The 14148-nt window shown below is 51.9% G+C and overlaps 1 protein-coding gene across 3 annotated transcripts; it reads right to left on the bottom strand.

Annotated features, from left to right (window-relative positions):
• Positions 1–37: 37 nt before the first annotated feature.
• On the bottom strand, positions 38–14143 carry ift46 (intraflagellar transport 46 homolog (Chlamydomonas)). 3 transcript variants are annotated; one of them, XR_006010459.1, is made up of 6 exons: positions 12027–12638; positions 10157–10443; positions 7070–7163; positions 6794–6925; positions 3741–4475; positions 38–259 (listed from the first exon to the last, which is right to left on the bottom strand). XR_006010459.1 is itself a non-coding variant. In XM_041986252.1 (5 exons), exons 2-5 carry the CDS (start codon positions 10405–10407, stop codon positions 4122–4124), a joined length of 831 nt encoding a protein of 276 aa, XP_041842186.1. In that variant the 5' UTR covers positions 10408–10443; positions 13986–14143; the 3' UTR covers positions 3713–4121. The 3 variants fall into 3 exon arrangements, 2 of the variants coding, with proteins under 2 accessions (XP_041842186.1, XP_041842185.1); XM_041986252.1 differs by lacking the exons at positions 38–259; positions 12027–12638 and adding an exon at positions 13986–14143 and having other exon boundaries at positions 3713–4475; XM_041986251.1 differs by lacking the exon at positions 38–259 and having other exon boundaries at positions 3719–4475.
• Between the last annotated feature and the right edge of the window lie 5 nt (positions 14144–14148).

The following is a 14148-nucleotide window of genomic DNA, read 5'->3' as shown; positions in this document are numbered from 1 at the left end:
GTAACATGTGTTTAAATGAAACGACACTTTATGAGAGGAAGATTTAAAGACTTTATTATTTAAATGTCAGCCATGTTGTTCCAGAGGGTGATGGGGACCATCTTTCTGTCTTACGGCAGACCTGAAGAAGCCTCTGACTGAACCTCCACCCTGTTGCGCGTACAGGATGTGAAGAATCGTCCATCGTGTCCAGCAGCTCTTTCGTCTCTGGACAATCAGATCCAGATCGGTCCCAGGACAGAACCAGAACCTCTGGATCCTGCTTCGTAAAAAAATAATATGGATGGACTCTTACTACTGACAGCTAGAGAATAAAACAGATAACACTTTATATGATTAAAACACACAGTGGGTGTATATCTAGATAAAAGTATAAAAATAAAAGCAGAGACGTAAAAGGTGAAATTGGTAATTATTCCAGGTGGAAACCAGGATCGGACCTGCATCGTCTTCATTTCCTCAGCAGTTCTGCTGGGATTTGGTGTTACTGTCTCATTATTACGTTTTGGAGAACCTGATCAGCTGATCCTACTGATAAAGAACCTCTGTTACCATGGAAACTCATCATAACAAACCAGAGCCTCAGACCCAGCGTGAAGTAAAAGTCTTCTAAAGGATCCTGAGAGAGAAAGCTGAAGCACGTGATCGTGGTGAAACCAGACCAACCGACGGCTGAAGGATCTGAAAGAATAAAAACGTGCTGCTGAACCGACATGAAGACATGGACGGCCGGGTTCATGGAGCTGGTACACGATGGAGGAACTGGTGTGGACCGGCTCTGGTTGGCTGAGATCCTGTGTCTGCTTTCAGAGTTCCCAGGGGTACCTGAACGCAGCATGTCTCACCTGTATCTGTGCTGACAGGGCTGCAAGGACAACGGACCAGCTAAAGGAGGACGAGTTCAGGTCTGTGTTCAGGGATGGACTACATTATCTGAAGAGAGGATCACCATGGTGATTTTCCTGGGACACGTGTCTGAACACAGCGGGTCCATTTCCAGGTCCTGCATGCGTAGCGTTCAGGTCCACCCTCTGCAGGTGGAGACCAGGTCTCCTCCATCCTCGTCTCTACAGACCTGTGTCTGTGCAGCCCTGCTGGGACCGGACGGAGATGACCAGCACCGGGGCTGCCGAAGCAGAGACACGCAGAGAGAAGCAGAGACACGTAGAGAGAAGCAGAGACACGCAGAGAGAAGCAGAGACACGTAGAGAGAAGCAGAGACACGCAGAGACACGCAGAGAGAAGCAGAGACACGCAGAGACACGCAGAGAGAAGCAGAGACACGCAGAGACACGTAGAGAGAAGCAGAGACACGTAGAGAGAAGCAGAGACACGCAGAGAGAAGCAGAGACACGTAGAGAGAAGCAGAGACAAGTAGAGAGAAGCAGAGACACGTAGAGAGAAGCAGAGACACGTAGAGAGAAGCAGAGACACGCAGAGAGAAGCAGAGACACGCAGAGAGAAGCAGAGACACGTAGAGAGAAGCAGAGACACGCAGAGAGAAGCAGAGACACGCAGAGAGAAGCAGAGACACGTAGAGAGAAGCAGAGACACGCAGAGAGAAGCAGAGACACGTAGAGAGAAGCAGAGACACGTAGAGAGAAGCAGAGACAAGCAGAGACACGCAGAGAGAAGCAGAGACACGCAGAGACACGCAGAGAGAAGCAGAGACACGCAGAGACACGTAGAGAGAAGCAGAGAAATGTAGAGAGAAGCAGAGACACGCAGAGAGAAGCAGAGACATGTAGAGAGAAGCAGAGACACGTAGAGAGAAGCAGAGACACGTAGAGAGAAGCAGAGACACGCAGAGAGAAGCAGAGACACGTAGAGAGAAGCAGAGACACGCAGAGAGAAGCAGAGACACGTAGAGAGAAGCAGAGACACGTAGAGAGAAGCAGAGACACGCAGAGACACGCAGAGAGAAGCAGAGACAAGCAGAGACACGCAGAGAGAAGCAGAGACACGTAGAGAGAAGCAGAGACACGCAGAGAGAAGCAGAGACACGTAGAGAGAAGCAGAGACACGCAGAGACACGCAGAGAGAAGCAGAGACACGCAGAGACACGCAGAGAGAAGCAGAGACACGCAGAGACACGTAGAGAGAAGCAGAGACACGTAGAGAGAAGCAGAGACACGCAGAGAGAAGCAGAGACAAGTAGAGAGAAGCAGAGACACGTAGAGAGAAGCAGAGACACGTAGAGAGAAGCAGAGACACGCAGAGAGAAGCAGAGACACGCAGAGAGAAGCAGAGACACGCAGAGAGAAGCAGAGACACGTAGAGAGAAGCAGAGACACGCAGAGAGAAGCAGAGACACGCAGAGAGAAGCAGAGACACGTAGAGAGAAGCAGAGACACGTAGAGAGAAGCAGAGACAAGCAGAGACACGCAGAGAGAAGCAGAGACACGCAGAGACACGCAGAGAGAAGCAGAGACACGCAGAGACACGTAGAGAGAAGCAGAGAAATGTAGAGAGAAGCAGAGACACGCAGAGAGAAGCAGAGACACGTAGAGAGAAGCAGAGACACGTAGAGAGAAGCAGAGACACGTAGAGAGAAGCAGAGACACGCAGAGACACGCAGAGAGAAGCAGAGACACGTAGAGAGAAGCAGAGACACGCAGAGACACGTAGAGAGAAGCAGAGACACGTAGAGAGAAGCAGAGACACGCAGAGACACGCAGAGAGAAGCAGAGACACGCAGAGACACGCAGAGAGAAGCAGAGACACGCAGAGACACGTAGAGAGAAGCAGAGACATGTAGAGAGAAGCAGAGACACGCAGAGAGAAGCAGAGACATGTAGAGAGAAGCAGAGACACGCAGAGAGAAGCAGAGACACGTAGAGAGAAGCAGAGACACGTAGAGAGAAGCAGAGACACGTAGAGAGAAGCAGAGACACGCAGAGAGAAGCAGAGACACGCAGAGAGAAGCAGAGACACGCAGAGAGAAGCAGAGACACGCAGAGAGAAGCAGAGACACGTAGAGAGAAGCAGAGACAAGTAGAGAGAAGCAGAGACACGTAGAGAGAAGCAGAGACACGTAGAGAGAAGCAGAGACACGTAGAGAGAAGCAGAGACACGCAGAGAGAAGCAGAGACACGCAGAGAGAAGCAGAGACACGCAGAGAGAAGCAGGGACACGCAGAGAGAAGCAGAGACACGTAGAGAGAAGCAGAGACACGTAGAGAGAAGCAGAGACACGCAGCGAGAAGCAGAGACACGCAGAGAGAAGCAGAGACACGCAGAGACACGCAGAGAGAAGCAGAGACACGCAGAGACACGCAGAGACACGTAGAGAGAAGCAGAGACACGTAGAGAGAAGCAGAGACACGCAGAGAGAAGCAGAGACACGCAGAGAGAAGCAGAGACACGCAGAGAGAAGCAGAGACACGCAGAGAGAAGCAGAGAAGCTTGTTTATGTGAGAGCAGCTCAGTCTGGCCTGGTCTGACCCTAACCCTAACCCCTAACCCTGTAATGTGCTGTGTCATCCTGAAGATGTTTCAGGACATAGTTTAATCCTCTACTGGACCCCTGACGCTTCATACTGTCCTTGTTATAGTAAAAACAGTAGATACTAAAGTAGAATTAGTAGACCAGAGGGACCCCGGAACCCTGCAGAATGGCCCCTACATTTCTAGTCTGAATCCTGAACCTGACTCGTCACAAACCAGACGTGACCCTCAGACCTGATGAGGATCTTTAGAATGAACACACCTGCAGACGTTCGTACCTTCACCTGTTCTCACCTTTATTACACAGTCTGACAGGGACCAAAGAAAACCTGGAGAACCAGAACCTGGAGTTCACCTGTTCTCACCTTTATTACACAGTCTGACAGGGACCAAAGAAAACCTGGAGAACCAGAACCTGGAGTTCACCTGTTCTCACCTTTATTACACAGTCTGACAGGGACCAAAGAAAACCTGGAGAACCAGAACCTGGAGTTCACCTGTTCTCACCTTTATTACACAGTCTGACAGGGACCAAAGAAAACCTGGAGAACCAGAACCTGGAGTTAACCTGTGGGAAGTCTGGGTTGGGTGTGGGACACCCGGGCCTGGTGGTGTCCTCTAGGCTCTGAGGGAAGTCTGGGTTGGGTGTAGGACACCTGGGCCTGGTGGTGTCCTCTAGGCTCTGCGGGTGAAGTGCTGGGAGTCTCTGAACTCCAGGTAGAGGCTGAAGAGCAGGTGCAGGGACTGGATCCTGCTCAGGTAGACGGGGACGTCCAGCAGGCTGCAGACGATGTCCACGTACTGGGACAGGCTGCAGTCCAGGCGGGCCGGAGGCAGCTGCAGGCGTCCCAGCAGCTCCTCCAGCTCGGTCGGCCACTCCTGCATCAGGCTGTCGATGTCGGGCATGGGGCGGCCATATTGGACGCTGGCCGGAGGCTTGGAGCGGTGCAGAGCGCTGATGCTGTCCACCCAGCTGTCCACGGCCCGAGGGTTGGTCTGAGGACCGGCCACGCTGGTCACCTTCTTCAACTGCAGGACACACAGGACAAGAGACAGTAGTGAGGGAGAAGACGGTGTTCCTCTGTGTAACTCTGCTGTGATAACTGGGGTCAGAGACACATGAGGATAAAACCTCTCCACATTAATGATCTGGATCAGCAGCTGGTTCAGAAAGGTCCGTAGAAGCTAAGCTGGTGGTTTTGGGTTCAGTATGAGGATCTACTTCTCCTCATTTTCATGTTTTAAACCAGCTAGCAGCCTCGCTAGCCTCCTGTTTAAATGAAACTGGATCATGTAGCGCTAGCTGAGCCAGCACCAAGTAACCTGGATACTGAGCTTCTCTTCAGCATCTTCATAGTTTATTTTAGAAACTAACATCTATTTTAAACTGGTGATACTGGTGTAGTGATACTGGTGTAATGATACTGATGCAGTGATACTGGTGTAGTGATATTAATGCAGTGATACTGGTGCAGTGATACTGATGTAGTGATATTAATGCAGTGATACTGGTGCAGTGATACTGATGTAGTGATACTGATGTGGTGATACAGGTGCAGTGATACTGGTGTAGTGAAACTGATGTAGTGATACTGGTGTAGTGATACTGATGTAGTGATATTAATGCAGTGATACTGGTGCAGTGATACTGATGTAGTGATACAGGTGCAGTGATACTGGTGCAGTGATACAGGTGCAGTGATACTGGTGCGGTGATACTGATGCAGTGATACTGGTGTAGTGATACTGATGCTGTGATACTGATGTAGTGATACTGATGTAGTGATACTGGTGTAGTGATACTGATGGAGTGATACTGGTGTAGTGATACTGGTGTAATGATACTGATGTAGTAATACAGGTGCAGTGATACAGGTGCGGTGATACAGGTGCGGTGATACTGATGTAGTCATACTGGTGTCATGATACTGGTGCAGTGATACTGATGTAGTGTCACATGGTTCTGGTCTGGATCATGGTTGAGGTCGGGGTCATGGTTCTAGTGTGGGTCATGGTTCTAGTGTGGGCCATGGCTCCAGTCTGGGTCAGGGTTCAGGTGTGGGTTGTGGTTCATGTCTGGGTCATGGCTCCAGTCTGGGTCAGGGTTCTGGTGTGGGTTGTGGTTCATGTCTGGGTCATGGTCCGGGTCTGGGTCATGGCTCCAGTCTGGGTCAGGGTTCAGGTGTGGGTCATGGTCCGGGTCTGGGCCAGGGTTCAGGTGTGGGGTGTGGTTCATGTCTGGGTCATGGTCCGGGTCTGGGTCATGGCTCCAGTCTGGGTCAGGGTTCAGGTGTGGGTCATGGTCCGGGTCTGGGCCAGGGTTCAGGTGTGGGGTGTGGTTCATGTCTGGGTCATGGTCCGGGTCTGGGTCATGGCTCCAGTCCGGGTCATGGTTCTAGTGTAGGTCATGGTTCTAGTGTGGGCCATGGCTCCAGTCCGGGTCATGGTTCTAGTGTAGGTCATGGTTCTAGTGTGGGCCATGGCTCCAGTCCGGGTCATGGTTCTAGTGTAGGTCATGGTTCTAGTGTGGGCCATGGCTCCAGTCCGGGTCATGGTTCTAGTGTAGGTCATGGTTCTAGTGTGGGCCATGGCTCCAGTCTGGGTCAGGATTCAGGTGTGGGGTGTGGTTCATGTCTAGGTCATGGTCCGGGTCTGGGTCATGGCTCCAGTCCGGGTCATGGTTCTGGTCTGGATCATGGTTGAGGTCGGGGTCATGGTTCTAGTGTGGGTCATGGTTCTAGTGTGGGCCATGGCTCCAGTCTGGGTCAGGGTTCAGGTGTGGGTCATGGTCCGGGTCTGGGCCATGGCTCCAGTCTGGGTCAGGGTTCTGGTGTGGGTTGTGGTTCATGTCTGGGTCATGGTCCGGGTCTGGGTCATGGCTCCAGTCTGGGTCAGGGTTCAGGTGTGGGTCATGGTCCGGGTCTGGGCCAGGGTTCAGGTGTGGGGTGTGGTTCATGTCTGGGTCATGGTCCGGGTCTGGGTCATGGCTCCAGTCTGGGTCAGGGTTCAGGTGTGGGTCATGGTCCGGGTCTGGGTCAGGGTTCAGGTGTGGGCCATGGCTCCAGTCCGGGTCAGGATTCAGGTGTGGGGTGTGGTTCATGTCTGGGTCATGGTCCATGTCTGGGTCATGGTCTGGGTCTGGGTCAGGGTTCATGTCTGGGTCATGGTCCGGGTCTGGGTCATGGCTCCAGTCCAGGGTCATGGTCCGGGTCTGGGTCATGGCTCCAGTCTGGGTCAGGGTTCAGGTGTGGGTTGTGGTTCATGTCTGGGTCATGGTCCGGGTCTGGGTCAGGGTTCAGTTCTGGGTCATGGCTCCAGTCCGGGTCATGGTTCTGGTGGGACCCTACCTCTGCAGCTCCGTGCTGTTTGGTCTCCTCAGACAGCCACAGAGACAGAACTGTTGGGTCTGACTGCTTCACGCTGGGCTCATCCAGGACCAGAAGTCCAAGACTGTCTGATTTCCCATCAGGCCTTGGTACCTGAACACAACACAGACACAGATAAGACCAGCTCCCTCTAGACCAGCCAGAAGCAGGTAAAGGTTCCAGTCCACAGGTGGATCGTGTTAAAACTCCTGTGGTTCTGGTTCTGAGCCGTCTCAGGTTTGTCTTCTTCGTTGGTACCTTCAGAAAGGCGTCAATGTCTCCAACAGCGGGGATGAAGTCTGGGATGAACGGTTTCAGGCGGTGGTCCAGGTCCATGGACTGGGGGGTGTATCTGAGAGACAGAGAGGACAGAAGAGGAGACAGAGGATATGAGAGGAGACAGGGGACAGGAGAGGACACAGAGAACATGTTTAGTCTCTGTGTGGGACATGTGTCCCTCCATCCTGGTCTTCTCCTGGAGACCATGATGATCATGATGGGACGTTTGGTTCTTTCAGTCCGTGTCCTCATTGTAAGGTCAATGTTGGTGTCTCGCTGTCCCTCAGAGAAATGTCCAAAGTTCTGAAACATGTCCACATTAGTGTTTACATGTCTTTGTGGGACAGATGATGGAGCAAAGTTTGTCCTTGTCCTCAGCATCCTGCAGCCAGGGGAACATAGAGAGGAACTGTAGGATCAGAGTTTCTGACCAGGTCTAGGTCTGATTTCTGGAACTGACCCAGACCCGATGTGGTCTAGATGTAAACTACACATGAATTAATAAATGAGTCCTTTTTCATAAATAAAGGTTTCACGAATCCGATCCCCAAATCCAGTCCTCCAGTCCACCCCCGGTCCTCCAGGCCTCCAGTCCTCCAGACTTCCAGTCCTCCAGACCGCCCCCGGTCCTCCAGACCTCCAGTCCTCCAGTCCACCCCCGGTCCTCCAGGCCTCCAGTCCTCCATTATCTCCAGCAGGTAGAAGACAGCGATGACCCTCCACCCTCCCTCCAGCAGGTAGAAGACAGCGATGACCCTCCACCCTCCATCCAGCATGTAGAAGACAGGGATGACCCTCCACCCTCCCTCCAGCAGGTAGAAGACTGCGATGACCCTCCACCCTCCCTCCAGCAGGTAGAAGACAGCGATGACCCTCCACCCTCCCTCCAGCAGGTAGAAGACAGCGATGACCCTCCACCCTCCCTCCAGCAGGTAGAAGACAGCGATGACCCTCCACCCTCCCTCCAGCAGGTAGAAGACAGCGATGACCCTCCACCCTCCCTCCAGCAGGTAGAAGACAGCGATGACCCTCCACCCAGCAGGTAGAAGACAGCGATGACCCTCCACCCTCCCTCCAGCAGGTAGAAGACAGCGATGACCCTCCACCCTCCCTCCAGCAGGTAGAAGACAGCGATGACCCTCCACCCTCCATCCAGCAGGTAGAAGACAGGGATGACCCTCCACCCTCCCTCCAGCAGGTAGAAGACAGCGATGACCCTCCACCCTCCCTCCAGCAGGTAGAAGACAGCGATGACCCTCCACCCTCCCTCCAGCAGGTAGAAGACAGCGATGACCCTCCACCCTCCCTCCAGCAGGTAGAAGACAGCGATGACCCTCCACCCTCCCTCCAGCAGGTAGAAGACAGCGATGACCCTCCACCCTCCCTCCAGCAGGTAGAAGACAGCGATGACCCTCCACCCTCCCTCCAGCAGGTAGAAGACAGCAATGACCCTCCACCCAGCAGGTAGAAGACAGCGATGACCCTCCACCCTCCCTCCAGCAGGTAGAAGACAGCGATGACCCTCCACCCTCCCTCCAGCAGGTAGAAGACAGCGATGACCCTCCACCCTCCCTCCAGCAGGTAGAAGACAGCGATGACCCTCCACCCTCCCTCCAGCAGGTAGAAGACAGCGATGACCCTCCACCCTCCACCCAGCAGGTAGAAGACAGCGATGACCCTCCACCCTCCACCCAGCAGGTAGAAGACAGCGATGACCCTCCACCCTCCCTCCAGCAGGTAGAAGACAGCGATGACCCTCCACCCTCCACCCAGCAGGTAGAAGACAGCGATGACCCTCCACCCTCCCTCCAGCAGGTAGAAGACAGCGATGACCCTCCACCCTCCACCCAGCAGGTAGAAGACAGCGATGACCCTCCACCCTCCCCCCAGCAGGTAGAAGACAGCGATGACCCTCCACCCTCCCTCCAGCAGGTAGAAGACAGCGATGACCCTCCACCCTCCCTCCAGCAGGTAGAAGACAGCGATGACCCTCCACCCTCCACCCAGCAGGTAGAAGACAGCGATGACCCTCCACCCTCCATCCTCCCTCCAGCAGGTAGAAGACAGCGATGACCCTCCACCCTCCCTCCAGCAGGTAGAAGACAGCGATGACCCTCCACCCTCCCTCCAGCAGGTAGAAGACAGCGATGACCCTCCACCCTCCCTCCAGCAGGTAGAAGACAGCGATGACCCTCCACCCAGCAGGTAGAAGACAGCGATGACCCTCCACCCTCCCTCCAGCAGGCAGAAGACAGCGATGACCCTCCACCCTCCACCCAGCGGGTAGAAGACAGCGATGACCCTCCACCCAGCGGGTAGAAGACAGCGATGACCCTCCACCCTCCACCCAGCGGGTAGAAGACAGCGATGACCCTCCACCCAGCGGGTAGAAGACAGCGATGACCCTCCACCCTCCACCCAGCGGGTAGAAGACAGCGATGACCCTCCACCCTCCACCCAGCGGGTAGAAGACAGCGATGACCCTCCACCCTCCACCCAGCAGGTAGAAGACAGCGATGACCCTCCACCCTCCCTCCAGCAGGTAGAAGACAGCGATGACCCTCCACCCTCCCCCCAGCAGGTAGAAGACAGCGATGACCCTCCACCCTCCCTCCAGCAGGTAGAAGACAGCGATGACCCTCCACCCTCCCTCCAGCAGGTAGAAGACAGCGATGACCCTCCACCCTCCACCCAGCGGGTAGAAGACAGCGATGACCCTCCACCCTCCCTCCAGCAGGTAGAAGACAGCGATGACCCTCCACCCTCCCTCCAGCAGGTAGAAGACAGGAATGACCCTCCACCCTGCTGATGTGACGTAGGTCTACATGGGTCCAGGATGCAGCTGGATCTTCCAGCCCCGGCTGACTTGTGATTGGTTAGTGACGTGTTTCTTCCTGTCGTGTCATTGGTAGATGAACCCAACGTGACGATCGTCCACATCAGAAACACGTCAGCGTATTAAAGTCTCGTTTTTATCTTCTGTAAACACTCCTCACACCAGAGGTCCTGCAGGGCGCTGGACACGTAAAGCCCTGTGTGTGTGTGTGTGTGTGTGTGTGTGCTCACCGTGTGATGTACTGGAACAGCTCTTTGATCTCGGTGCTGACGGGCAGGTTGGCGTAGTCTGCGGGGTCGTACGCTCCCTCCAGAGCCTCCGTAGGCTCGTCGTCGTCGTCTGTATCGTCATCAGAATCTTCTTCCTCCTCTTCCTCCTCATCCTCATCGGGACTGACCCCGGGCCGGGCCCCCGCCGGCTCGGTGGCCCTCTGAGGCTTGTGGTCCTCGTCCAGCTCGTCGCTGCTGCTGTCGGCCGACATGAGGCCGTGAAGGCTCCTGTTCTTCCTCGGCTCCGGCTGAGAGGACAGAAGGAAGGAGACGTGAGGACAGATGGTCCATGGAGGTCTACCTCTCATGGAGACATCTGGAGTTCATCAGCAGCCTCCTCAGCTCGTCGCTGGAAGGATGGAGGAGGTGTACCTGGCTAACCATGTGTAATCATTTAGCTGTGCAGCAGATGAATGAGGACAGCAGAGCACTGAGCTGTGATTGGTCAGCAGCCTCCTTCCCACCTGGTTTCCCTCCATCAGCAGCATGGAGGCCGGTGGGCTTTCAGCGACCACTGACCAGGGTCTACCTGCTACTGTTTACCTGCTATCCTCACTAAACCAACTCCAGCTCAGCTGCTTTGTGGCGCCACCGTGCATCAGAAACGTCTTCTTGGCTTTATTCCAGCCATAGAGGAGCTTTATTTTTCTTCTTTTCACACACACATAGAACTTTCTGCTCACTGGTTGATCTTTGGATGCTCCTGATTGGACGTTACCGTCAATCTAAGCTCTCTGATTGGTGGAAAGTCTGACAGGAAGTGGCTTCATCATCATGTCCAGGTCTAAATAGAGGTCTCTTAGCAACATAGTAGTGATGGTGATGTTTTTATGGTGAAATGTGGTAAATAATGCTGTTATCATGGATCATTGTGGATTTACCAGATAGAGTCTCTGAATAAAACTACATTTAGTGGCTGGATTGTAAACCTGCTGGACCGATCGAAATGCTGGAAAACTTCCGTAGATCAGCTAAAGGATAAATATCATCACATTTACCCCACAGAGCTACACACCACCGCTCCTGGTGGAGGAGATGGAGCTCGGAGTAGTCAGAGATGGAGTTTTCAGAGATAACAGTAAAAAATCCAGGTTTTTATCACAGATTATAAAGACTGAATTCTAATCATTTAACGGGTTTATCGGCGGCTGGTCGCACTGATGAAGGAACCACAAGCTAAATTTATATATAGTCATGTTTAAAGTTGTCATTTTTAATGCTCTCAGATAAAACATGCAGATTCTTTTAGATATGATTAGATGATAATGATTATTGATGCATAACTTCTGATCAGTTCGGTCCTACGAGCGCTGCAGGTTTTCCATGTTTACCTGCTCCAACTAAAGAGTCATTGTGCAGAAGTTGACGGGCTGTTAGGGCCACGGGGCTGAAGCAGGACACACTGGAATCTGCTGGTGGTCCTGGTAGGCCTGGATGGTGTAGGCCTGCTTTAGAAACATGTGTACTTGCACACAGCAGAGGTTTAGCTGTGTGGGAATTATCAGGATCCAGTGAGGTGTGTATGTGTCCTATATTCTTTCCATCACTCCGGTGGTACATCAGCTGGCTAAAACCATCCTCCAGCTGTGAGGAAAACAGCTGGAAACCGTTCAGATATTCCGTGGATGTCAACACACTATCACGGCTGAAATGTAAACGGGTAAAAACAAACCAGGTGGCTATAATAAACTACTTAAACTGTGGGTACTAGGGTAAAACTGCCAACACTGGTATACGGTGATAACTAGAGCAGGTCCGTACAGCGGGCTGCTGGGTTGTTTTTAGCCGCTCCAACCACCACTTCCGCCGGGATGTTGGCGGTGGAAGTTACCTGACGATGGCCGCGGGGAGTCGGGCTGTAGACGCTGGCGACCTCCTCACCGTCCACCACCTCCAGGCTTTCGTCGTAGGGTTGGTTCCTTAGCAGTCGAGGCCCTTTCCCCCGGTCAGCTCGCTCCATAGGACACCGTCAGATTACCGGGTTAATTCACATTTACCTCCCGTTTAAATCAACGTTAGCCTCCGATGTAAAGTTTATCTGGACGTCTAAACGGTCCTCGAGAAACACAAGTTACGTACTGACTGAAGTGGACTCTGTGGAATTTAATGAATGTATATATATAAAAATATACACTATAAAATAAACGTTTTGTCGTTTTCTTTTAAATTATTATGAAGCTGACGCTAAGCTAGCATTAGCCACATAGCATACAATCCTGAATGCAAGTTGAAAATTGTCGTTTAAACCTCAGAAAAAGTCAAATCTCGGCACAAAGACACGAAAAGAGTCAAACTACAGGTCGGTATGCATTTAAAATGTCTATTCTGTCGGTTATTGTCAGTTTAAACCGCGTTTGTCTTCGTTAAAATGACGTCTGTTTGGTTGCAACGAATGCACAGAAAGGAGGAATGTACAGTAACCTGGCAACGGTGCACGCACAGCATCATGGGAAATGGAGTCAATCAAATAGAACCTAGAAACCGCTCACTCTGGTGCTACCGACTGCTGCATCCTTTTACGTAGAGATTTAATGCAGCGAAAAACATCTGTGTTCCTAACATCAGGGACCTGGATCCAGCCGGTCAGGATGCTACAGAGGCTGCTGTCATAAATATCCAGTAGAACAGACGTTTCAGGCTTTTAAACATAAAACTCTGGATGAAAATATTTAATAGGATGGATAGACGATAACATCAATCCCTCCCATTTGTTCAGACTGATGCTAACCAAATATTTTATATGCAGGTGATGACAAACATGTAATTATTGTTTTTCATTTATTTGTGTATTTTACTGGTAGTTTCAGTTCGAGACACAAAGTTTTCTATAAAAATGTACCTACCATGTCCTTCCTTCATCGTAGCTGCTTTAAACGGGATTTTTCCAAACACATGAAGTTTCTGTACAAGGTACTGGTATCGGATCAGTACCAGATCAGTACCGTTTTGTTATCGGATTGGTATCGCTGATAACGGCTTGTCTTTTGGTATCGGATTGGTATCGCTGATAACGGCATGTGTTTTGGTATCGGATCGGTATCGCTGATAACGGCGTGTGTTTTGGTATTGGATCGGTATCGCTGATACCAGCTTGTGTTTTGGTATCGGATCGGTATCGCTGATAACGGCTTGTGTTTTGTATCGAATCGGTATCGCTGATACCGGCTTGTGTTTTGGTATCGGATCAGTATCGCTGATAACGGCATGTGTTTTGATATCGGATTGGTATCGCTGGTAACGACATGAGTTTTGGTATCGGATCGGTATCGCTGATAACGGCATGTGTTTTGGTATCGCTGATAGCTGCATGTGTTTTGGTATTGGATTGGTATCGCTGATAACGGCTTGTGTTTTGGTATCGCTGATAACGACATGCGTTTTGGTATCGGATTGGTATCGCTGGTAACGGCTTGTGTTTTGGTATCGATGATAACGACATGTGTTTTGGTATCGATGATAACGGCATGTGTTTTGGTATCGGATCGGTATCGATGATAACGACATGAGTTTTGGTATCAGATTGGTATCGCTGGTAACGGCTTGTGTTTTGGTATCGCTGATAACGACGTGTTTTGGTATCGCTGATAACGGCATGTGTTTTGGTATCAGATTGGTATCGCTGGTAACGGCTTGTAACGTTTGGTAGCATTGAGCAGGTCGGTGGTTGTTCAGGTGATGGATAAACATTTTCTGCCACCACGGCCACTAGAGGGAGCTGCGAGTAAAGACGTGAACGAGCGCTGGACTATTAGTCTGGTTTAATGATCCCGGTCGGTGTTGTATTACTCACCTCTACAGCCAGGTAGAACTGGGAACTATGGCGCTCCTGTGGGACAGCTCGATGACGCTCAGGTGGATTCAGACTGCCGAGATTAATGTCCCTCTTCTGGCTGAATAGAAAACCAGACCCAGTCCAGCTAGGACCTGGATGAATGAAAACCTTCACAGACTCC

This window comes from Melanotaenia boesemani, chromosome 5, assembly GCF_017639745.1.
Source record: "Melanotaenia boesemani isolate fMelBoe1 chromosome 5, fMelBoe1.pri, whole genome shotgun sequence".
Taxonomy (NCBI): Eukaryota; Metazoa; Chordata; class Actinopteri; order Atheriniformes; family Melanotaeniidae; genus Melanotaenia; species Melanotaenia boesemani.
Note: the sequence above shows the minus strand (reverse complement) of the source record. Positions and strands in the feature narration are given on the sequence as shown.